The 25,914-nt window shown below is 43.2% G+C and overlaps 1 protein-coding gene across 1 annotated transcript in view; it reads left to right on the top strand.

Moving 5' to 3' along the window:
- Window positions 1–16,519, top strand: part of LOC311233782 (uncharacterized protein) — a gene marked incomplete at its 5' end in the record, with an annotated part of 49,266 nt that extends 32,747 nt beyond the window's left edge. Inside the window, 5 exons of the mRNA XM_084320802.1 lie at window positions 1,021–1,129; window positions 2,092–2,230; window positions 2,475–2,665; window positions 10,504–10,585; window positions 15,168–16,519. Coding sequence (XP_084176928.1) covers window positions 1,021–1,129; window positions 2,092–2,230; window positions 2,475–2,665; window positions 10,504–10,585; window positions 15,168–15,261 — 615 coding nt within the window. The 3' untranslated portion in view covers window positions 15,262–16,519. The remainder of the gene's footprint in view (window positions 1–1,020; window positions 1,130–2,091; window positions 2,231–2,474; window positions 2,666–10,503; window positions 10,586–15,167) is intronic.
- Between the last annotated feature and the right edge of the window lie 9,395 nt (window positions 16,520–25,914).

Genomic DNA, 25,914 nt, shown 5'->3' with positions numbered 1-25,914 from the left:
GTTCTTACCTATCTCGATGTGATTTATCTAGAGATATCTACCACACGAATTTTAGGTGTTAATGAAGCCAGCATAGCAATCTGGTTAGATGTGGTGGAGAAGATAAAGGATATCATATGAACTTGTAATCCCTGGCGTTAAACGGAATAATGGATGGATAGTCCAAGAGGGGGTCCTGGGGGGGGGGGGGGGGGGGGTGGAGAAGGAAAAGGAAAAGGAAAGAGTGAAGAGCAAGCTAGAGCATATGTATTGTATTGTATTCATTATGTGTATATCTTTTAATCTACATTTATTTTGATTCAAGTACTGGACAGTCATTATTGTTATTATTATGTCGGTCATAGTCCTGTGATTTATTGTGGATTTCTACTGTTAATGTATTGTGTGTCTAGTTTTATGTTAAAAAAGGGAAAATAAAAAACATTTGTTAAAAAAAAAAAAATAGTACGTCGTAGTCCGGTGCGTTTTTGGAAACATTATAGTCATAACAGATACACCTAGCTAACATGGGGCTGGCTGCTTTGAGCACACGCGCACACAGGACTAACGTTAGCTAGCAAGCAGCTATAGCTAAAACGCTAACTAGAAGCTAACCACTGTATACAGTTCCAATAGACTAACATTACACCTCTGTGATTTAAATGTGTCCTTAGTAACTTATACTCGAGGGTTGTACTAGGGTTGGATGCAGTTCCCCGTTGGTCAGTCTGTTTTCCATCTTCTGCTGTGTTTGCGAGTGCTCCCTTGACTGATGGCTAGTACTGCGCAAACTTTTATTAAACATTCTATATGTCCGCGGGTCTTGTGCAGTGCTCTCATGGCACTGTCAACAAAGTGAGCACTCAGAAGACGTGCACCGTTTGCCAGTGATAGTGATTGCAGAATGTTCTTTTTGTTTTGTTTAGTCGCCAGACTGGCGAGTGGTCTTCATGAATCACTCGCCAAACATAAAAAATACTCTCATTTGGCGAGTAAAGTGGCCTAATTTCCTCCCCTGACCCTAACCATGTGTGTCTATAGGGCCCGAGGATGCTGTCTGGTGGGACGGCTGGTCTGGTTCCTCTCGAGGTTCTAAGGACAGAAAAGGAAGAGCACCGACGCAGAGCCGGAGACAACCAGGAACTGGAAGGTCAGAAGGTCTTTAACCCCTCGTAACCTGCTCCTAGAGTCTCAACCAGGAACTAGAAGGTCTTTAACCCCTCGTAACCTGCTCCTAGAGTCTCAACCAGGAACTAGAAGGTCTTTAACCCCTCGTAACCTGCTCTTAGAGTCTCAACCAGGAACTAGAAGGTCTTTAACCCCTCGTAACCTGCTCCTAGAGTCTCAACCAGGAACTAGAAGGTCTTTAACCCCTCGTAACCTGCTCCTAGAGGCGTGATATTTTTCCGTAGCCGCATTTCTGGCAGACGTTCTCTGATTGGCCGACATCAGTTTTTACACTGGTTAAGTTTAGGCAATCTTCGAAGTTGGTTAAGGTTAGAGTATGTCTTAGAGCATGGCGATAGAACGCCAGGTAGTTTGCAGGCTGTTTGACGTGGAAATGGGCAAAGACACAGCTCGTCACGCTATTGGGCGCACATGTCACATGACCAGAAACGTCTGCCAGAAATGCGGCTACGGAAAGTATAGACGCCTCCTAGAGTTTTACTGTTGTCATGCTGATGTCTATCGGATGATGTTTTACTGTTGTCGTGGTGATGTCTATCGGATGATGTTTTACTGTTGTCGTGGTGATGTCTATCAGATGATGTTTTACTGTTGTCGTGGTGATGTCTATCAGATGATGTTTTACGGTTGTCTTGGTGATGTCTATCAGATGATGTTTTACTGTTGTCTTGGTGATGTCTATCAGATGATGTTTTACTGTTGTCTTGGTGATGTCTATCAGATGATGTTTTACTCTTGTCGTGGTGATGTCTATCAGATGATGTTTTACGGTTGTCGTGGTGATGTCTATCAGATGATGTTTTACTCTTGTCGTGGTGATGTCTATCAGATGATGTTTTACGGTTGTCTTGGTGATGTCTATCAGATGATGTTTTACTGTTGTCATGGTGATTACGTCTTAACGTCTCTTCCTGTTGTCCTCAGACGCAGCCCGTGGAGCCCAGACGGTCTTCAGAGACAGGAGTGGGAAGAGGAGAGACCTGGAGGCTGAGCGGGAGGAGCAGAGGAAGAAGGCCGTAGAGAAAGCAGCCAAGGACCAGAAATACGCCCAGTGGGGAAAGGGGTAAGAAGGACCCAGGACTTAAGATCCATAATTCTGTGTCATTTCTTTTGATATCATCTTCTGATAATGTCTTATCTTCATGGACACAGTCCTTCCCACTGGTCTGACCATGTCTACGGCATAGTTATCCACCACGACGGAGAAGATACAGACCTGTAGTGTCCAGGCTGGTCCAGGGTCAGATGCAGCAGCAGGTCCAGGGTCAGATGCAGCAGCAGAACATGATGTGTGTTTTTGTGTCCAGGCTGGTCCAGGGTCAGAAGCAGCAGCAGAACGTCGATGATGCCCTGAGAGAGTTCCAGAAGCCTCTGGCCCGTCACCGTGACGACGAAGACCTGGACCGCATGCTGAGGGAGCAGGAGAGGGAGGGGGACCCCATGGCCGCCATGATGCGACGCAAGAAGGAACGCGACAACAAGCTGCAAGGGGTCAAAGGTCAGATACTTGATCTTGCTGCAGTGTTTTTTTTTATCATGATTATTAGCAGTGCAGATTATTTACATTTCAGTTTGCCATACATACACATTCATGCACTTTTGCTGTTAGCTAGTGCAAACATTAGCCACCAGAAATGTGAGCGAATGTCACCTCCCAGCTACTTGCAGCTAACACTAGCTACTGTTCATCATAGCTTTGCATTGTGGGGTAGATTAGGAGGGCTGATGACAGGCTTAATACTGTAGGTTTAAATACAAGTCGATTCTAACTAGGGATGTTCGATATTGGCTTTTTTACCGATATCCGATATACCGATATTGTCCAACTCTTAATTACCGATACCGATATATGCAGGGTTTCCCCCCCAAAAAAACGGAATAATTTCAGGTAATTAACATTACATATCTCTTGTCGTGGAATTAACACAACATTATGCATACTTTTGAGAATGAATAAAATAAGAATTTGTTCTTACTTGCTTGCCTGGGTAAATAAAGGTTAAATAAATGTAATTTTTTTTTTAAAACCCGATACAGATAATTTCCGATATTACATTTTAATGCCAATATCAGCCGATAATATCGGACATCCCTAATTCTAACAAATTTCAACTCAAGAGTCACTAACCAGAAGTTATCATCATCATCATCATCATCATCATCATCATCATCATCATCTCTTGAAGTGGACTCTTGGTTCTGCTTCATCATCATCATCATCATCATCATCATCATCATCATCATCTCTTGTAGTGCACTCCTGGGCCCTCATGCATCAACCAGGGTTTCCGTTAGAAAAAATTGTTGCCGGTCTCCGTGACCTGCAAGATTTCAATCTACCGGACAAATGAGATTAATTCCGGTCATAGTTTATTGAGCTTTAAAACAATTGATAGGCAGGCAATATAAAGAATGTCATCCTCAAGGCATGTAGATTTATAATATTATTACTTAAAACTAGGCTACTTTTGCGTATACAGTCATTAATTAATATATTCCAAATAAAATAAGTCCCTCGATACTCCGTGCTGCTGCTGACTTGAACTAAAATAGACCGCGTATGTGGGCAGTCGGTCCGACACTAAACAGCAGTCTGTTATAATCACATTTTTATGAGCTAACGAATTCCGTTATATTGGACATTTGTATTAATTATATCAAGCGAAGAACTGAGAAAGCAGAGAGACGGCAACATTATCGTGGTTTGCGTGACGACTCTCTCCACCTCGCAACGACTTATTTGCAAAGAGTATGGCGCTGCAGAGAAGCTGATTTAGCTGTTATTGGCTCTTTTCTGGGAACCGCACAGCAGCGCCCCCCACCCAACATTGGCTGAAAATGGCCAAATTGGAGTACTGCTGGAATACTGCATTGTGCCGTTGCCTCTCTGGCTCTGCAGCTTCACACAAAAGTCCGCACACCAGCACTAAGCTCTCGCCGACAACGTCGTTGTCATTATTAGAAGCAACGAGGAAACAAATGTAATGATCGTTTCGTTCATCGCATAGGCTATTTAATTTTAGCCTATTTTAATACAATTCAAATAATCAAATTGTGCTTAGACTCAGGGAATTATTTTCACCGGACATTAAGACCGGAGATATTAAATAAGTCGGACTTCAACAGATTTTGCCGGTCAAAAACCGGTAATTACCGGCTAACGGAAACGCTGGCATCAACGTGTTCTACGCACAGATCTGTGCTTACCCTGTGCGTACGATCATTTCTAAGCAAAGAGTGGGATTCATCAACTTCAACTTGAACTTGACTTCGTGCTTACATCTACGCACAGGTCAGACCTGGCGTACCTAGCTCCCAGTGGTAGAATATATTATTACAACAAGGAAATGAGCTTCTGTGCATAATAACACCGGCATGTTCTGTACGAACCGTAGTTCATTATAGTTCATTGTAGAATAGCAACAGTAGTGTAATTATGGTCAAAACCCTATAAATAGCATTTGGAATAATAGATCTTTCTCTCAGAATGAATGCAGCATGGTTTATATAGCGTTATCGGAATATACGGGGTGTAGGCTACTGACTGACTGCGCTCCGTGTAGCTTGATTGATTGATTGATTGAAAAGTTTATTAACAGATTGCAGAATGGGTACAGTACAGTACAGCTCAGTACATACAATTGTTAATTGGGGATGCAGACCAACTTTCGTCTTGTTTACATCAGGGTCCCCCATTTTCAATTCATCATAAATCATAAAGCTCAACTCGTTATTATTCTGCGCAGACCGCAGAAACACGGAACGTTTTGATTATATTTAAAAGGCTTTACGTTAAACGAAACAAGTGGAACTTCGAAGCTGTAAGCAGAATACAAGTCATATTAATATAGTGTTCTTCCCCCTTTTTACTGTATAAGAAAGAATAGAAAACGCATTGCAATGACACTATAGTGGACAGACTATGTATATGATGGGATTCAAGTTCATGTATTGAAAGGCAGGCTATCATACATGCAGTGAGATTCATTGTTCTTGTATATGCTCTCGTATTATATTGTTTATATAGGCTACCCAATACTGACATCAAAATAGATTGTAGTATGCCTCTAGAAATCATATGCAGCAGGTAGAAAATTGACGGGAGATCCATCGCGATTTGGAATAAAATTGAGGAGAACTTTAATCCCTGGGGTATTAATCAAACAACACGGGAAAAGGCAGTCATATTCCAGCGCGGTCTTTATTAGCCGACAACAAAATAGATGCATCTAAAAATCATATAGCCAATCGAACACAACTAATAAAGGCATTCATATTACAAGCACGGTTATAATGACACACAACCAACGCCAAACAGTGGTCAACGAACGGTCTTTATTAGTATTTTGAGCTGTCCAGGCAGAATTGCAGCAATGATCTTAGGGAGCCGTTGATATCTGACATCACCGTTTACAAATCCGCCTTTTATTTATCCCACAATACGCGATAGTGTCTTCTTGGTTCGACAGCAGTGAATTCTCCGTGGAGTTTCTCAGGGTTCCGCTCGGGTCCGTCCATTATTTCACATCCCATGGGGGGTGTTTCCTCATTTTCATGACCATATATGGATAATCATGCACGAGCATTGACGGTAGAACAAAGTGGTATTCATCAACACGGAGGACCATAGAGCCTGCGTACGCACGTGTGATGAATGCCGACTTCCCTGTGCGTGCGCTAGTTCTACATTCCGTGCTTACGTGTGGAAGTAGGTCAAGTTCTACGTCCACATTGATGCATGAGGGCCCTGGTCCCTCATTCATCAACCTGACTTACGCACAGATATGTGCTTAACCTGTGCGTACAACCATTTCTAAGCAAAGAGTGGGATTCATCAATTTCAACTTGAACTTGACTTCGTGCTTATGTGTACGCACAGCTCGGAGCACAGTGGTAGAACATCGTTACTACGGCATAAGCGCTCCTCAGTTCTGCATTAGTTTCAAGGCGGAAATAAGCTTCCGTGCATTAGTGTTCAACTTCTGTATGACCCGTAATTCATTATAGTTCATTATAAAATAGCGACAGTAGTGTAATTATAACGGGCTCACACGCGAACAAGAGGTTGGCCTGCTTGTTTGGCACGGGGGGGCAGACGCAAAACACCAACCTCCAAACGCGATTAAATATTGTTTCAAATAAAAAGCGAATTATTTTGTGTTTCATGTTTCCAAATAAGATTGGTCACGAAATGCTTTCTACGTTGAAACTTCACTGAGACTAACAGTCTATTTGTGAGCTCCCGCTCAGATGTGATAATAATAACAATAATAATAATAGCTTCATTTTATATAGCGCCTTTCAAGAGACCCAAGGTCGCTTTACATAGATAGGGGGGGGGAATAACAAAGTAACAGACATAGTGGACAGACACACAACATATAAATATGATGATGGAATTCATTCAAGATCCTCTCCACCCTCGGGTCTTTGCCACCGGCACGGTCCATCGTGATATTGGAGATGGATCGAGCAATAGACTGTTACTGTAGCTGTCAAAGCTCCATCACAAATGCAGTTATGTGAATAGAAAGGGATTCCACTAAGTCAATGTTGCGATGCGCATTTGCCTGATACATGTTGTTGCTGCATGCCGGGAGGAAGGCGATGCTGAATGTTTTCAATTCATTAAATAAAACGGATACTGTCATACAAATAATCAACCAACTACATACTGTAACTTTTCAGTGCACGTTCTTATTTACATTGTGACAACAGCCTTGTGAGTTCCCGCAGTGACCCGCACACAGACATGATGGAATTCAAGTTTGTATTGATCACATATAGGCAGGCTACACATGGCGTATAGGCTACATCATTGGCAGTGAGATTCATTGTTCTTGTATATGCTCTCGTATTATTGTTTATATAGGCTACCCAATACTGACATAAAAATAGATTGTATGACTCTAGAAATCATATGCAGCAGGTAGAAAATTTACGGAAAATCCGTCGCAATTTGGAATAAAATTGAGGAGAACTTTAATCCCTGGGTATTAATCAAACAAAACGGAAAAAGGCAGTCATATTCCAGCACGGTCTTTATTAGTGTTTGCGCTGCCCAGGCAGCAATGGTTAATAGATATCATATCCGACATCACCGTACGTGTACACGTCTGTCAGCCTGTCTCATAACACGCTTCCCTCGGTTTAGTTCATTCTTCCACATTTCATGGGGGTGCCCATTACCGTATATGGTTAATCGGGGCGGTTTTGGTATGCAATTACTTAGAACAGTGCACGAGCTCAAACGTAGGATCAAAGTCATATTTATCAAGACAGGTGTGCGTAGAACCTGCGTACGCACGTGTGGTAAATCCCGTTTTTTTGTGCGTGCACTGATTCTAAATCCTGTGCTTACGTGTGGAAATAGAACATTTTCTACGCCACGTTGATGAATGAGGGCCCTGGTTCTGCATCATCATCATCATCATCATCTCTTGAAGTGTACTCCTGGTTCTGCATCATCATCATCTCTTGAAGTGGACTCCTGGTTCTGCATCATCATCATCATCATCTCTTGAAGTGGACTCCTGGTTCTGCTTCATCTTCATCATCGTCATCATCACCATCGTCCCTTGAAGTGGACTCCTGGGCCCTCATTTATCAACAATTCTTAGAAAGTGTTCTATTTTTGTATGTAAGCACAGAATTTTGAATGTGTGTACGCACAGAAATATTGGGATTTATCAACCATGCGTACACGGGTCCTACGCACACTCCGTGTTGATAAATACCTCTTTGTTCTACCGTCAATGCTTGTGCATGATTATCCATATATGGTAATGAAACACCCCCCATGGGATGTGAAATAATGGACTGACCCGAGCAAACTCTGAGAAACTCCACGAGAGATTGTTCACGGAGGCGCTGCCGAACCTAGAAGACACAACCCGTGTTATGGGATAAATAAAAGGCTGGCGGACTTGTACATGGTGATGTCAGATATCAACGACTCCCTAAGACCATTGCTGCAATTCTGCCTGGACAGCTCGAAATACTAATAAAGACAGTTTGTTAACCACTGTTTGGCGTTGGTGTGTCATTATAACCATGCTGGAATATGAATGCCTTTATTCGTTTTGTTCGATTGGCTACTGGGTATAATATGATTTGTACTAGAGGCATACAATCTATTTTGTTGTCGGTATTAGGTAGCCTATATGAATTACATATAATAGCAGCCATAGCCTACATTATGCAACAGTAACTTCCGCATATATAATAACACATGGCACAGCCCTGCGAAGCCTGCATACAGTAAACTAACTTGATCATTAATCTAGCTGTTGTATCTTTACGCTTATGAAAACATTAAATAATATGTATAGGCTATCGCTTTGCATTAATAGCCTATATTCTCAAATGGCATTTAATGGCTATCCGACTCCTCGCTATTCTCGCGGACGGACCAGTATACTTTATATCATATCATATTCATATCATAGTTTACTCTATCAGCCTACCCAGCATGTAATACGTTCTTTGTTAGAACTCAACTCGTTATTGTTTTGTGCATAGATTGCAGAAGTGCGGGAACATTTTGATTTATGTTTGAAAGGCTTTGTCATTGTGGGACGGGGTGGGTGGAGTTTCGAAGTTATGTAAGCAGAATACAAGTCATATCACCTAGGGATGCCCCGATTGATCGGCCACCGATCGTTATCGGCCGATAATCAGTATAAATATGCGATCGGTGATCGGTGATAATGCTTTATTTTCGCCGATCGTCAAAACCGATCTCACTCGCTGTCGCTGAGTTCTGTCTCAGACACCGGGTGGTGCGGCATCTGCTCATCCCTCCAGCCCCTCCCGCACGCATGTAAACACGGGTCTAGTCTAGTGTGACGGGACACGGGAGGACGGCGTCTCCCTGAGCTAACGTTAGCTTAGCTACCGTTACAAAATGACCCAGTCAACTATTCACTTTTAGTTTAATACATGATGAGGCATTGTCTAACCGAACGGTATCTAGCCGGCCAGCTACCGATAGCTCCTGACATCAACAAACGCTCCAGCAAGTCTAGTAGAGACGTGTATGATACCTGTTAGCTCACGTTAGCGCAAGTTAGTTCACTGTTCAAAACGAAATGTCCCATTGAACTAAATAATTCACTGAGGCGTTGTATTAACGTTATATATCCAGCTAGCAGTAGCTACAGATAGCTCCTGATATCAATGTCTTATAACACTGATTCGATGCGTATTCGAGCTGAGGGCTTGCTGAGCACAGTAACGTTATACCAATAGGGTCCAGCTGCAGCGCAGGAGAATCCTGGCCGTAGCTCGAGGCTACTCGAGTATAGGTCCAGCTGCAGCTCCGGAGAATCCTGGCCGTAGCTGGAGGCTACTAGAGTACACACAGACAGTGGAGCTTGTTGCGTGGTGGCGATGTCTCGCAGATAATACAAGTACAAGTCTAATTATATAATATATATATTTTATTAAAAAAAAAATATATATATATATTTTATATAAAAAAAAAATTAATCAAAAACGATCGGTATCGGTATCGGCCAATATGGCTCACGACGATCGGTGATCGGTATCTGTGGCAAAAAACGTGATCGGGGCATCCCTAATATCACCCACACCATATATGCTCTGTATCCAGAGCATGTATGCTTTTCATTCATTTAAGACACATTTATTGCAAGGGTTTTGTATACACATAAACTCAACAAATAACCTCGGTTCTCGTTGCAATGCGTTTTTAATTCTTTCTTTATACAGTAGGAAGGGGGAAGAACACTATATTGTGCGTGTTCATATGACTTGTATTCTGCTTACACCTTCGGGGTTCCACTTGTTTCGTTTAACGTTATGGCAAAGCCTTTTGAATGTGGTCGGGGCGTTTCTGCGGTCTGTGCGCAAAATAATAACGAGTTGAGTTACGCGGAGCGCAGTCAGTACACCCCGTATATTCCGATAACGCTATATGTAAACCATGCTGCACATTCGGAGAGAGACCCATTATTCCAAATGCTATTTATAGGGTTTTGACCATAATTACACTACTGTTGCTATTTTATAATGAATTACGGGCCATACAGAACACGCCACTGTTGAAACTAACTGGGGTCTGCTTCATCTTCATCATCGTCATCATCATCATCGTCCCTTGAAGTGGACTCCTGGTTCTGGTTCATCTTCATCATCGTCATCATCATCATCGTCCCTTGAAGTGGACTCCTGGTTCTGCTTCATCTTCATCATCATCATCATCATCATCATCATCATCATCGTCCCTTGAAGTGTACTCCTGCTCTTGCTTCATCTTCATCATGGAGCCCTTGTAACTATATGTACCTGTGTCTCTTTGTGTTGTTTTTGCAGAGAGGCCAAAGTATAAAGGGCCGGCTCCGCCCCCAAACCGCTTCAACATCCCCCCGGGATACCGCTGGGACGGGGTCGACAGGTACGCCATGTTTGTGTGTTTACAGGCGGGGTCGACGGGTACGCCATGTTTGTGTGTTTACAGGCGGGGTCGACGGGTACGCCATGTTTGTGTGTGTTTACAGTCGGGGTCGACAGGTACGCCATGCCATGTTTGTGTGTTTACAGGCGGGGTCGACGGGTACACAATGTTTGTGTGTTTACAGTCGGGGTCGACAGGTACACCATGTTTGTGTGTGTTTACAGGCGGGGTCGACAAGGTACGCCCATGTTTGTGTGTGTTTACAGTCGGGGTCGACAGGTACGCCATGTTTGTGTGTGTTTACAGTCGAGGTCGACAGGTACGCCATGTTTGTGTGTGTTTACAGTCGGGGTCGACAGGTACACCATGTTTGTGTGTGTTTACAGTCGGGGTCGACAGGTACACCATGTTTGTGTGTGTTTACAGTCGGGGTCGACGGGTACGCCCATGTTTGTGTGTGTTTACAGGCGGGGTCGACAGGTACGCCCATGTTTGTGTGTGTTTACAGTCGGGGTCGACGGGTACGCCATTTTTGTGTGTGTTTACAGTCGGGGTCGACAGGTACGCCATGTTTGTGTGTTTACAGTCGGGGTCGACGGGTACGCCCATGTTTGTGTGTGTTTACAGGCGGGGTCAACGGGTACGCCATGTTTGTGTGTGTTTACAGTCGGGGTCGACAGGTACGCCCATGTTTGTGTGTTTACAGTCGGGGTCGACAGGTACGCCATGTTTGTGTATTTACAGGCGGGGGCAACGGGTACGCCATGTTTGTGTGTGTTTACAGTCAGGGTCGACAGGTACACCATGTTTGTGTGTTTACAGTCGGGGTCGACAGGTACGCCATGTTTGTGTGTGTTTACAGTCGGGATTGACGGGTACGCCATGTTTGTCTGTGTTTACAGGCGGGGTCGACAGGTACGCCCATGTTTGTGTGTTTACAGTCGGGGTCGACAGGTACGCCATGTTTGTGTGTGTTTACAGTCGGGGTCGACGGGTACGCCATGTTTGTCTGTGTTTACAGGCGGGGTCGACAGGTACGCCCATGTTTGTGTGTGTGTTTACAGTCGGGGTCGACAGGTACACCATGTTTGTCTGTGTTTACAGGCCGGGTCGACAGGTACGCCATGTTTGTGTGTGTTTACAGTCGGGGTCGACAGGTACGCCATGTTTGTGTGTGTGTTTACAGTCGGGGTCGACGGGTACGCCATGTTTGTGTGTGTTTACAGTCGGGGTCGACAGGTACGCCATGTTTGTGTGTGTTTACAGTCGGGGTCGACAGGTACGCCCATGTTTGAGTGTTTACAGTCGGGTCCATAAATATTTGGACATTGACACAATTTTCATAAATCTGGCTGTGTACACCACCACAATGGACAACAATCGAGGTGTGCTTTAAGTGCAGACTTTCAGCTTTCATTTGTGGGTTTTTACATCCAAATCAGGTTAACGGTGTAGGAATTACAACAGTTTCTACATGTGCACCCTCCTTTTTAAAGGACTAAAAGTAATTGGACAAACTAACACAACATTTTCACTTTTTGTTTTAATACTTGGTTGCAAATCCGGCCTGCCTCTACTGCAACTGTCTTCAGTTCCTGCTTGTTCTGCCTCTACTGCAACTGTCTTCAGTTCCTGCTTGTTCTGCCTCTACTGCAACTGTCTTCAGTTCCTGCTTGTTCTGCCTCTACTGCAACTGTCTTCAGTTCCTGCTTGTTCTGCCTCTACTGCAACTGTCTTCAGTTCCTGCTTGTTCTGCCTCTACTGCAACTGTCTTCAGTTCCTGCTTGTTCTGCCTCTACTGCAACTGTCTTCAGTTCCTGCTTGTTCTGCCTCTACTGCAACTGTCTTCAGTTCCTGCTTGTTCTGCCAGGCTTCTACTGCAACTGTTTTCAGTTCCTGCTTGTTCTTGGGGCCTTTTCCCTTCAGTTTTGTCTTCAGCTAGTGACGGGGTAAAAGGCGTAAAGTAAGTTTGTCTTCAGCTAGTGAAATTCATGCTCAATTGGATTCAGGTCATGTGATTGACTTGGCCATTGCATAACATTCCACTTCTTTGCCTTAACCTTTTAACATTTAACCTGCCTTTTCTCAGTCCTTGCCCCACAATGGTGGAATGAACTACCCACCCGAGTTAGGACAGCCGAAACCTGTCCAATCTTTCGCCGTCGACTAAAGACGCACTTCTTCAACCATTATCTGAAAATAAAAATAAATCTAACCTTAAAGGGGACATGTACTATAAATGTCATTTTTCAGTCTCTAGCATTGTATTATAGTAATAAGAGTTAGTATCAATGTGTTTTAGTGTCTAAATACCATATTGGCGGATTGCTCTGATTCAGCTCAGATAATTTCCTGCTCCAGTAAATTAGTCCATCCTGATTTGAAGGCCTGAGTCACGTCATTCAGGCTCTGGGTAGAAGACAGTGATGTGATTGGCTCTGTGGTTGTAGCTAATGCCCGCCCACAATCTACATAGACTAGACAGCGAGTGGAAAACCACTTCCTCATACTGCGAGGCAGTGAAACCCGACACCTTTGCATACTCTGGAGATAGAGAGGGAGAGAGGGAGAGAGAGAGAGGGGGAGGGAGCACTTGGGGGGGGGGGGGGGACCTGCCGCGCCACACAGGAGAGGGGAGGAAGGGAGGCCCCCCCCCCCAAGTGCTCCCTCTCAAGCAGACAGATGTAAACACTGTAATCTGTGTTGCATGTACCTGACAAACTGAACTGTTTGTATTACAGTTAGTAACAGTTTCGATTTTTATTTAAAGATAACGAGAGCGAGCGAGAGAGAGCGAGAGAGAGGTAGCGGTAGATAGAGAGAGAGAGAGAGGTAGCGGTAGATAGAGAGAGAGACAGAGAGAGAGAGGTAGCGGTAGATAGAGAGAGAGAGAGAGAGGTAGCGGTAGAGAGAGAGAGAGAGAGAGAGGTAGCGGTAGATAGAGAGAGAGGCTATGCTCGGAGCATTTTAGTAACGTTACATTTTCAACAAGATTGCTGCTATTTAAACACTTGATGGAAACGGGGTAACGTTAACCTTATGTCGACTGTAGTATTGTATGACCTCGACATAACGTTTAAACGTTAACGTTACTCCGTTTCCATGCAGTATTTATAACGGTGGCCAGCTAAGCTAACGGAGCTAACTGCTAGCAGTAGCTAATGTTACAACGAATCAGCTGTTGATATTATGCGCCATCAGTAGACAACGTATCCTGTATTAAACTAGAGTTAATGGTTTAATGCTTCAGTCACAGTGACGTTGAAAGAGCAGCTGTCATGAACCTCTTTCATTTATTTATGGAGATCCGCGCTGGCACTGCTAAAATGTTTGTTTACTAACTGAAGACGGCTCTGTGAGGGGGAGGGCTGGACTCGGAGCAGCCGGAGGGGCAAGCACGCTCTGAACAGCGCGTTATCAACTTGCTGTAGAACACTCGCCAGCTGGTACCGATACTGCAGAAAGTATCGGTATTTCGGGAAATTAGTATCGAAGCCGTTTTAAATATTCAGTATCGATATGTATCGATACTTCGATATTTTTGACAACACTACTGTCTACCAGTCGCAGACTGTGTGGACTGACTGTCACTCAAAGTGCTTATGGGCGGAGCCAGGCCATAACAGCCTGAAATCTTGAAGCTGGAAAATGATGTTTTTGAGTACTTGATTAGAAATATAAAACAGTACATTTTTTGGAAAAAAACCTTACAGATGTCTTCAATAGACTAACAGGAATTGTGTAAAGTTGCCCAAATAGTGCTAGGAATTGCAGTACATGTCCCCTTTAACTAACCTTACTCTCACGCACTTGTCCTAATAAACTAACCTACACTGTAGCACTCAACACTTTGATGAACATTGTTACTCAGCTGATAGAGTTGTGCCCTTCCTGATGGCTTGTCGTACAGAACTTGTAAGTCGCTTTGGATAAAAGCGTCAGCTAAATGACTAAATGTAAAAAAAAAATTACTTGAACTGCATACTTGTTTTGCAAAGCTTATCTTTATACTTTATGCTTATATCACATGCATAAGCCTGTAACAGGGCTGAACTTGAGTTGAACTTGTGTACTAAAATTTTTCTGTAGTGGTTGAAATATTCCAAAACAATATATTAAAATAAATAGGTATACGCTGGAAAACACCTCGAATCCATAGCCTGAAGTCTTATGGTAGTACAGGTCCAAATTTAATCTAAATCAATTTCATCCATGGCCATTCATTTGAAAAAAAATTCACTTCTGGTTTTCGCTCGTACCCTTTCACCTAGATCCCTTATTCGCACCCCCCCTTGGGTATCATTGGAAAGCTACACTCATTGGCTACAACCCTGACCAATAATCTTCGCAATCGGCGGATGATTGACAGTTCTAGAGCGTCGGGAGTCCGGGATGGTAATCTGACGCTCGCGCATAAAAAGTTGCACGCCTGACATATCGTCATGTAACTCGAGAACCCAGACACGGTCTGTCTTCCTGCCTGTCTACCTGAACATCTGTCTGTGTGTCTTACTGCCTGTCTACCTACCTACCGGTCTGCCTGTGTACCTGAACATCTGTCTGCCTGTCTGTGTGTCTCCAGGTCTAATGGGTTTGAGGTGAAGCGCTACACCAGGATGTCTGATAAGAAGGCTGTGCAGGACATGGCCTACAAGTGGAGCGTGGAAGACATGTGAGAGAGGAAGAGGGAGAGGAAGAACGGCAGGCCGGAGGACCACTGGAGGTCCATGTGATGTTGCTGATTGGAGCCTGACCCAGTTAACATCAGAACTGGGTTAAAAACTATTCTGCAAATCATTCTTAATGTTCATTCTATCACTTGAAACATCAGATTCAGGAGTTAATTATATCACTTGGAACATCAGATTCAGGAGTTAATTATATCACCTGGAACATCAGATTCAGGAGTTAATTATATCACTTGGAACATTAGATCCAGGAGTTAATTATATCACTTGGAACATCAGATTCAGGAGTTAATTATATCACCTGGAACATCAGATTCAGGAGTTAATTCTTATCACCTGGAACATCAGATTCAGGAGTTAATTCTTATCACCTGGAACATCAGATTCAGGAGTTAATTCTTATCACCTGGAACATCAGATTCAGGAGTTAATTCTATCGCCTGGAACAAATCAAATCAAATTAATTTGTAAAGCCCAAAATCACAAGTTAATGTCCCCATGGGCCGGACACGTCTTTTTCAAACAAGTCAAGAAGAAACATCACAATAAATCAAGAACAAAAAAATCCACCATGAAATCCAAAATAAATGTAAAATAAATAAATGCAACACTCCCAGACATACCCCAGCGAAAGTAAGGAAAAACTCACTAAAAACCTAGCAATAGAGAAAAAGCACCACAGGCAATGTGGAGGACAGAAACTCAGATGGGCTGTTCAAAGGGGGGATCCCCCTTCTAGGATATCGGTGATGATAGTGTTGCTATGGATGATCGATGGGTGGAGAATAAAACGGGCAAAATAGTTATGTATGAACATATACGTGTAATAAAACACGGAACATCAGATTAATTAATTCTACCCACTAGAAAAAGGACTATTGATTTCCCTCTAGCGCCACCACCATCAGACCAAACCTTCAATATTCAAACTGGTGTCTCCTGATCAGCTGGTTAGTCATGAAACTGATGGATGGTTCTAGACGGCATATTGGAAATTCGGATATTTACATTTATTGTTGTTGAAAACACTATCCCCTCCTCCTGATTGTGTGAACATACCACGTATTTATATGGTAAGAAAAATCCCTCATTGTGGCTTTTTAGAATGATTTCTAAATAATTTAGGACTCCGGTCACGTTGATATAGATAGCTATATCTTCCTCTGTGTATATGTGTATATATATATCCTACCTATGTGAAGGTATTGATCTGTTTGTGTTTTTTATTAAATACAGTTTGTTTGCATTCCGCAGTGTCCTGATTGCACACGATGCTACTATTCCACACAGTTACTGGCTTTTATTGTATCTACATGACAAATACCGTAAACTTAAAATAAAAACAGTCCCAAATAGACACCTGTTCCGAATAAAGGTTGGGTGATTTTACACGTTTTGAAAATAAGCCTTTAGAGGTCTCAATTAGAATTATTGTTTATATTTTACAGTTTAATGTACATGTTATGTGGCTTCACCTTCTGTCTGTCACCAACATCTTTATTTAATCACGTCTGTAATTCAAGTTCAAGTTTCTTTATTAGTTGTCATACAGAAGTACAGAATACTTTTATACAAAATGCTTTTTTCTGTTACGCTCCAGAGACTGCTAGACAAAAAAGATAAGTATAAAATAAAATAAGTATAGCAGTATAAAATAGAACTTGAAGTCACGTACGTAGACAAGTGTTCAATATGTACAATGTTCAATGCAGAGTAGAAGTAACTGAGTTACCATACAATATACTATATAGTGCAAAGCAGAAATGGGATGAGGTACAATTTACAGTAAGGTGTACTGAGGTATGGATTGTAGTGCAAATTCTTTGCCAATAAATATAAAGTGTGTTTAGGTGTTCTAAAGTGTGTAAGTGGGTGCTGCAGTGAGTTGTTTGTTTAAAGTGTGAGTGCATTTGATGGTTGTATAGTGTTATTGTTCGTTGAGCAACCTGATGGCCTGGGGATAGAAGCTTCTGAGTCTTTCTGTGCTTGCCATGAGACTCCGGTATCGCTTGCCTGACCGCAGCAGTTCAAAGAGGCAGTTGTTTGGGTGGCTCGAGTCTTTGATAATTCTCTTAGCCTTACCCATGCACCGCTTGTTGTAAATGTTCTGGAGAGTGGGAAGCCCCCCTCCAATTTAGCAGGTTACCATCAATTACTAGATGAAAACCCAGTTCTTTGTTGTATTTTGATGTGTACATGCTGGTACGTGTCATACAAGTCATTCATATACTGGTTTAAATAACATTTTTAAACTACTGGCTTAAAAATAAATAATATTTGCTATCTTTGCTCAGCAAGATGAAAGCTGCTGTTCCTATATGTCTCCAGAGAGGGCACTAGTACTCTACAGAACAGGCAGTACATCTATGTTCCTATACATTCCTACTAAACCCAGTTCTTTGTTGTATTTTGATGTGTACATGCTGGTACGTGTCATACAAGTCATTCATATACTGGTTTAAATAACATTTTTAAACTACTGGCTTAAAAATAAATAATATTTGCCATCTTTGCTCAGCAAGATGAAAGCTGCTGTTCCTATATGCCTCCAGAGAGGGCACTAGTACTCTACAGAACAGCCAGTACATCTATGTTCCTATACATTCCTACTATACCCTAATATATAACCTACTATAATTATCCTACTATAGAACCTACTATATTTATCCTACTATAGAACCTCCTATTAGTGGTGTCTACTAATGTAGGAACCAGAGAGAGAGCGACATCAGTGGTGTCTATATACTAATGTAAACCAGAGAGAGAGAGAGATATCAGTGGTGTCTACTAATGTAGGAACCAGAGAGAGAGAGACATCGGTGGTGTCTACTAATGTAGGAACCAGAGAGAGAGAGAGACATCATGGTGACTACTAATAATAATAAATTCAATTTGTACCGCACTTTATATTTGTGAAAATCTCAAAGTGCTACAGGAGATAAAGATAAAAAGTTAAATGAATAAAACAACCAATGAAATGGAAGAACATTAAAAAATAATAAAATTAATAGAAGTAAAAATTAAAGTAAAAGAATAATTCAGGCAAATGCCTTGTTAAAAATAAATGTTTTTAGGCCCCTTTTAAAAACCTCAACGGACTGTGGTGCTCTCAGATGGTCAGGGAGGGCATTCCACAGCCGAGGAGCAGCTGAGCAGAAGGCCCGGTCACCCATGGTGCAGAGGTGTGTCCTGTGTATGGGTTGGAGTGTGTTTGAGTGTCCAGAGCGGAGGGAGCGGGTGGAGGTCGGGGGAGCGATGAGCTCCTTTAGATAGGAGGGGGCGTTGCTGTGGATGCACTGATGGGTGAGGAGGGAGACCTTGTATTCAACCTGGAGGAGACAGGGAGCCAGTGTAGGGAATGGAGTATGGGTGTGATGTGATCATATTTCCGCACTCTCATCAGGATCCTAGCAGCACAGTTCTGAATGTGTTGGAGCTTCTGGATGCTGTTGCTAGGGATCCCGATGAGCAGTACGTTGCAGTAGTCAAGCCTTGAGGAGACAAAGGCGTGAACGAGCTTTTCCGCATCTGGCAGGGTGAGTGTGAGACGGAGTCTTGCTATGTTTCTAAGGTTGAGTGAGACGGAGTCTTGCTATGTTTCTAAGGTTGATGAATGAGGTTTTGCACAGGTGGGAGTCAAAGGTCAGGTGGGGGTCCATTTTTATGCCCAGGTTAGTTAATACAGGTGAGAGGGGGAGGTTCTGGCTCGAAAAGGTGATGCTGGTTATTGGGGATGATTTGATTTGGTGTGGGGTGCCGATTAAAATGGCTTCTGTTTTGGCGCTGTTTAGTTGTAGGAAATTGTGACTCATCCACGCCTTTATCTCCTCAAGGCAGGTGGTCAGTGTGGATGAAGGTGGTGACGGTAGGGGGGCAGAGGGAAGTGGGGCAGTCCTGAGGTAGAGTTGGGTGTCATCAGCGTAGCAGTGGAAGGATATCCCATGCCGGCTTATGACACGACCAAGGGGGAGCATATATATAGTGAAGAGGGTGGGGCCGCAGGTGACATGCTGTGTCCGGGAATTTGCGCCCCCCCCCAAGGAGACGCGCTCAGTTCTGTCTGTGAGGTAGGAGGTGAACCACTAGTGCAGAGTCGGAGAGTCCTATGGAGGAGTGAAGACGGTCCAAGAGGATGGTGTGGTCGACCGTGTCGAAGGCTGCTGACAAGTCCAGGAGGATGAGGAGGGAGGGGGAACCACCGTCAGCAGCCATCAGAAGGTCATTAGTGACCCTGACCAGCGCCGTTTCCGTGCTGTGGGCTGAGCGGACCCCCGACTGAAATTTCTCATATAAGTTATTCTGTTTGAGGTGTTGGTGAAGTTGGGCGGCCACTACTTTTTTCAGCACCTTGGAGAGAAAGGGCAGGTTGGAGATGGGTCTGTAGTTAGAAAGAACTTCCGGGTCGAGGGTGGGTTTTTTCAGGAGGGGTGTAATGATGGCTGTTTTTAGAGCAGGTGGAACATGGCTGGCTTGGAGGGAGTGGTTAATGGCTGTGGTGATGAGAGGACTTATGGCAGTTATATGTGTTTTTACAAGGGCTGTGGGGAAGGGGTCAAGAGAGCAAGTGGATGGTTTCATTTTGGTGATAATGTCCTCAAGCTCTCGCTGCGAGATGTAGGAACCAGAGAGAGAGAGAGAGACATCAGTGGTGTCTACTAATGTAGGAACCAGAGAGAGAGAGAGAGAGACATCAGTGGTGTCTACTAATGTAGGAACCAGAGAGAGAGAGAGAGACATCAGTGGTGTCTACTAATGTAGGAACCAGAGAGAGAGAGACATCAGTGGTGTCTACTAATGTAGGAACCAGAGAGAGAGAGAGAGAGAGACATCAGTGGTGTCTACTAATGTAGGAACCAGAGAGAGAGAGAGACATCAGTGGTGTCTACTAATGTAGGAACCAGAGAGAGAGAGAGAGAGAGAGAGACATCAGTGGTGTCTACTAATGTAGGAACCAGAGTGAGAGAGAGAGAGAGAGAGAGAGAGAGAGACATCAGTGGTGTCTACTAATGTAGGAACCAGAGTGAGAGAGAGAGAGAGAGACATCAGTGGTGTCTACTAATGTAGGAATGAGAGAGAGAGAGAGACACATCAGTGGTGTCTACTAATGTAGGAATGAGAGAGAGAGACATCAGTGGTGTCTACTAATGTAGGAACGAGAGAGAGAGAGAGACATCAGTGGTGTCTACTAATGTAGAAACCAGAGAGAGAGAGAGAGAGACATCAGTGGTGTCTACTAATGTAGAAACCAGAGAGAGAGAGAGAGAGAGACATCAGTGGTGTCTACTAATGTAGAAACCAGAGAGAGACATCAGTGGTGTCTACTAATGTAGGAACCAGAGAGAGAGAGAGAGAGAGAGACATCAGTGGTGTCTACTAATGTAGGAACCAGAGAGAGAGAGAGAGAGAGACATCAGTGGTGTCTATAATGTAGGAACCATAGAGAGAGAGAGAGAGGGGGAGAGACACACACATCAGTGGTGTCTACTAATGTAGGAACCAGAGAGAGAGAGAGAGAGAGAGAGATCAGTGGTTTTGATTGATTGATTGATTGATTGAAAAGTTTATTAACAGATTGCAGAATGGGTACAGTACAGTACAGCTCAATACATACAATTGTTAAGGGGATGCATACCAGAGAAAGACTTTCGTCTTGTTTACATCAGGGTCCCCCATTTTCAATTCATCATAACATATATGACATACATGACATACAGATAGACATCTGCTACATCTATACATTTATGACATATCAGATTTGCAAATACAGTACTGTTTGTGATACAAAAGTGTCCAGAAAAAGAGTATATACATTTGACGTAGAAACTGTACATTGTAGGAGGTTGGGTGGGTGGGGTGGGGTTGGGTGGGTGGGTAAGTGCTGTACATTGGAGGTGGGGGGGGGGGGGGGGGGGGGTTGGGTAGGGGACACACACACATACTAATGTAGGAACCAGAGAGAGAGAGACATCAGTGATGTCTACTAATGTAGGAACCAGAGAGAGAGTGAGAGAGAGAGAGAGAGAGAGAGAGAGACATCAGTGATGTCTACTAATGTAGGAACCAGAGAGAGAGAGACATCAGTGGTGTCTACTAATGTAGGAACCAGAGAGAGAGCAGGAACCCCCTTACCCAGCTGGTCCTGAGGCTGAGTCCACAAACCTGCTCTCTTAACACACCCCAGGAACAGAACACATCACCCATCAGAATAAATCAAATTACTACACAGCTAAAACAAAACTACATCACCTATTGGAAAACACAAACAAAAGCACAGAGCAAAATGCAGTGCTATCTGGCTCTAAATTGACAGTACACCATAGTAGATTATTTGAGCATGGTGACTGATCAACAACTAAAAAGAACCTTGACAAAATACAGACTGAGTGAGCACAGCCTCGCTGTTGAAAAGGGAAGGCACAGGAAAACCTGGCTTCCTGCAGAGCAAAGGCTATGCTGTCATTGCATCCTCAGTGAGCCTGAAACGGAGTTGCACTTCCTCACGAATTGTGAAAAATACAAAGATATTAGAGAAACGCATTTAAAAAAAAATTGAACTACAGTTTTTCTCAATTGCTTTGGTGCATTTCTCTGATCAGAATTAAAGTTCTCATAACTGTTAGTTCAACCTCCACAACATTTTGTCATTTGTGCACATCATAGTAGCAGTTTATCATTCCTCCGAACAAATTGCAAATGCTTTTGGACATGCATCAATTGCTTTCATACAATTCTCTGCTGTTTTATAACATTATCATTTGCTTATGTCATGTCAGTCAAAATTAACTATACTTATGACTGCTGAATAGTCATTCCCTATAAAACTAATAGTCCTCATTTCATTGATTGAGTCATTACATACAAAAATGTTGAACTAGTTGTCAAAATCTATCAATCACGGCCTCACAATGGCTGAGGCTGGTCAAAGGGTGCAGCCAAATGTTGAGAGAACCACTGTAAATTAAATTACTGTATTCAAACATTTCATCGGGAGAGCAGGTGTGTATACTGGACAGTAATTCAGCACTAAACAATCTGCACTGCACTACTGCCATTGTGTCATACATGAAGCTTGCAGTGGGACAAGAACTTGTCACTTTTTACATTTTACATTTAGACAGCTTTACTTTAGTAAATATTTGCCATATTTACAGTATGGTACTGTACTGCATTATTTTACAAGTGGGAAGCACTGTTATTGTACACTACAGTAATATGGGTTACTGTAAAGCAGTATATCTCATGTTTGCTGTACATTACTGTAATTTTACTCTGCACCACATAAGATTGCAAGACAACCTCGCAGAGGTTTAGTTTAGTTTAGTTTCTTTAATATTTGTCATACAGAAGTACAGAATACTTTTATACAAAATGCTTCTTACTGTTACGCTCCAGAGACTGTGCAAGACAAGATAAGTATGAAATAAAATAACATAGTAAAATTAGAAGTAAAAAAAATGAGGTCACAGTGTTCAGTTTAGACATATGTACAATGTTCGATGCAGAATAGACGTAGTTACCATACAATATACAATACTGTGCAGTGTACTAATATACAATACTATATAGTGCAAGGCAGAAATGGGACGAGGTGCAATTTAGGTACAATTCACAGTAGGTGTACGAGTTGTAGTGCAAATCCTTTATCAATAAATATAAAGTGTAAAGTGTGTTTGTGTGATCTAAAGTGTGGAGAGTGGGTGCTGCAGTGTGTTGTTTGTTTGAGTGAGTGTGTGCGTGTGGGTGTGTGTGCTGTGTGCATTTGATGGTTGTTGCATAGTGTTTATTGTTCGTTTAGCAGCCTGATGGCCTGGGGATAGAAGCTTCTTCTGAGTCTTTCTGTGCTCGCCTTAAGACTCCGGTATCGCTTGCCTGACCGCAGCAGTTCAAAGAGGCAGTTGTTCGGGTGTCACTCTTTGTAGTCTGCTACGGTCTTGTGCAGTGCTATTCCCAAACCAGGAGGTGATGTTGCCGGTCAGGATGCTCTCTATTGTACATGAGTAGAAGTTCCTAAGGATCTTCTGACTGACTTGGAACTTCCTTAGGCGCCTGAGGAAGTAGAGGCGTTGTCGTGCCTTCTTCACAACACTGTCAATGTGTGTGGTCCATGTCAAGTCCTCGGATATGTGGGCTCCGAGGTACTTGAAACTGTTCACTCTCTCAACCGGTGCCCCGTCGATGCTGAGGGGGCTGTAGTCCTTGACCCCCGACCTCCTGAAGTCCACAATCATCTCTTTTGTTTTGCTGACGTTCAGGGAGAGGCAGTTCTCCTGACACCACTGTGACAGGTTCTCTACCTCTTCCAGGTAGGCCCTTTCGTCGTTGGCAGAGATCAGGCCCACCACTACTGTGTCATCAGCAAATTTGATGATGGTGTTGTTGTTCCGCTGTGCTACGCAGTCATGTGTGTACAGGGAGTAGAGGAGGGGGCTCAGAACACAGCCCTGGGGGGCCCCTATGTTGAGCGTGTTGAGCGTGATGGATGAGGAGGTGCAGTTGCCGGCTCTTACCACCTGGGGTCTGCCCGTCAGGAAGTCCAAGACCCACTGGCAGAGGTCATAGTTCAAGCCCAGGTCCCTGAGCTTGGCTATGAGTTTCTGAGGTGGAAGAGGGCCCCTTTTTACTCCGCAACAAGAGGAAGCCATTTGTGCAATGGTGATTGCAAACAATGCCATAAGGTTGACAGAGATACAAAGCGCTGTTATAGAGGATGACAATATCTTTGGGAATATTGAATCCGTTTCAATCGCTACAATTGACAGAGTGCTCAGTGGAAATTAAATGCGCATGAAACAATTGTAGTACAATTGACAAATGAGTAGCCATTTGACTGGAACAGAGTCAAGTCAAGTCAAGTCAAGAGTTTTATTTGTCACGGCATACAAGTATACAAAGAAATGCGGAGTGAAGGAGATCCGCCACCAGTATGCACAAGTAAAACATTTATGTGTTCTATGCATACTCTAATGTTCAGTGCTGTAAACTGGTTACTTTGTGTAGTGCCATGCAGTACACTTACATGACAGTTCATACTGTACAATATGTTGTCCAAAATGCATTATGTTACACAGGAAAAGTTTATAGTTTTTATCTCTCGCTCTTCTGGGATAAAGCGTGTACCAGGGAACCACTGCACACATTATACGTTGATGAGGCGGGTTTCAATCTGGCAAAAGGTAGACCGCGTGGAAGAAATCCCATTAGACAGAGAGCAACCATTGATGTCCCAGACCAACAAGGAGGGAATATTACAATGTGTACAGTGTGTACAGTAATGTGTAACTGTAGATTTCAAATGGCTGTGCAAATAGTGTATAGTGCTGTCTTGAGCATTTTCAGGTAGTGTCACCAATATCTGACTTTTTTGCATTGGAAAACACTTACAGAGTGATCTGTCATAATGAAAACATGACAAAGCCATTTGACTATCTTGTTCATAAACAATGGTGTCAGGACTTTTCATTTTGATGACAGTGACACTTTCATTGACATGGATACTTGCTTTTGAGGAATGAACTATCCATTTTGAGCAAGTGACACGCTTCTGCAGGTTATCAACTATTTTGCAGTTTGTACTAATTGTTTTGAGAAATGCACTAACAGTTATGATAACTTTAATTCTGATCAGAGAAATGCACCAAAGCAATTGAGAAAAACTGTAATAACAAAAGGTTTTCTTGCACTACCAGATACAGGAAAAACGACCAGTCCTACTAGGGGAGGACTCAACAAGCTGTGAGCTAGCAGCAGCCTATGTTGCTGCCTGCCATAGACTGAGGGACAGTGAGTGACAGTCACCTGACATGTTTATGCCGTAATATTTTATGTTCTATTTTATGATGATAATTTCTGTATGTACTATGACATTAATATGTGTTTTGTAATCCATGCTTATGTTATTAATCATTTGCTTTGGCAACATGTACAAGTTGAAAGAACCAGAGAGAGAGAGAGACATCAGTGGTGTCTACTAATGTAGGAACCAGAGAGAGAGAGAGACATCAGTGGTGTCTACTAATGTAGGAACCAGAGAGAGAGAGAGAGAGAGACATCAGTGTTGTCTACTAATGTAGGAACCAGAGAGAGAGAGACATCAGTGGTGTCTACTAATGTAGGAACCAGAGAGAGAGAGACATCAGTGGTGTCTACTAATGTAGGAACCAGAGAGAGAGAGAGAGAGACATCAGTGTTGTCTACTAATGTAGGAACCAGAGAGAGAGAGACATCAGTGGTGTCTACTAATGTAGGAACCAGAGAGAGAGAGACATCAGTGGTGTCTACTAATGTAGGAACCAGAGAGAGAGAGAGAGAGCGAGAGTGACATCAGTGGTGTCTACTAATGTAGGAACCAGAGAGAGAGAGAGGGGGAGAGAGAGAGAGAGACAGTGGTGTCTACTAATGTAGGAACTAGAGAGAGAGAGAGAGAGAGAGAGAGAGAGAGAGAGAGAGAGAGAGAGAGAGAGAGAGAGAGAGAGAGAGAGAGAGAGAGAGAGAGAGAGAGAGAGAGAGAGAGAGAGAGAGAGAGAGAGAGAGAGAGAGAGAGAGAGAGAGAGAGAGAGAGAGAGAGAGAGAGAGAGAGAGAGAGAGAGAGAGGGAGAGAGGGAGAGAGGGAGAGAGGGAGAGAGAGAGACATCAGTGGTGTCT

The sequence above is a fragment of the Notolepis coatsorum genome (genome assembly GCF_963971535.1).
Source record: "Notolepis coatsorum genome assembly, chromosome: 8".
Classification (NCBI taxonomy): domain Eukaryota; kingdom Metazoa; phylum Chordata; class Actinopteri; order Aulopiformes; family Paralepididae; genus Notolepis; species Notolepis coatsorum.
This window is presented reverse-complemented; position numbering and strand designations above follow the sequence as displayed.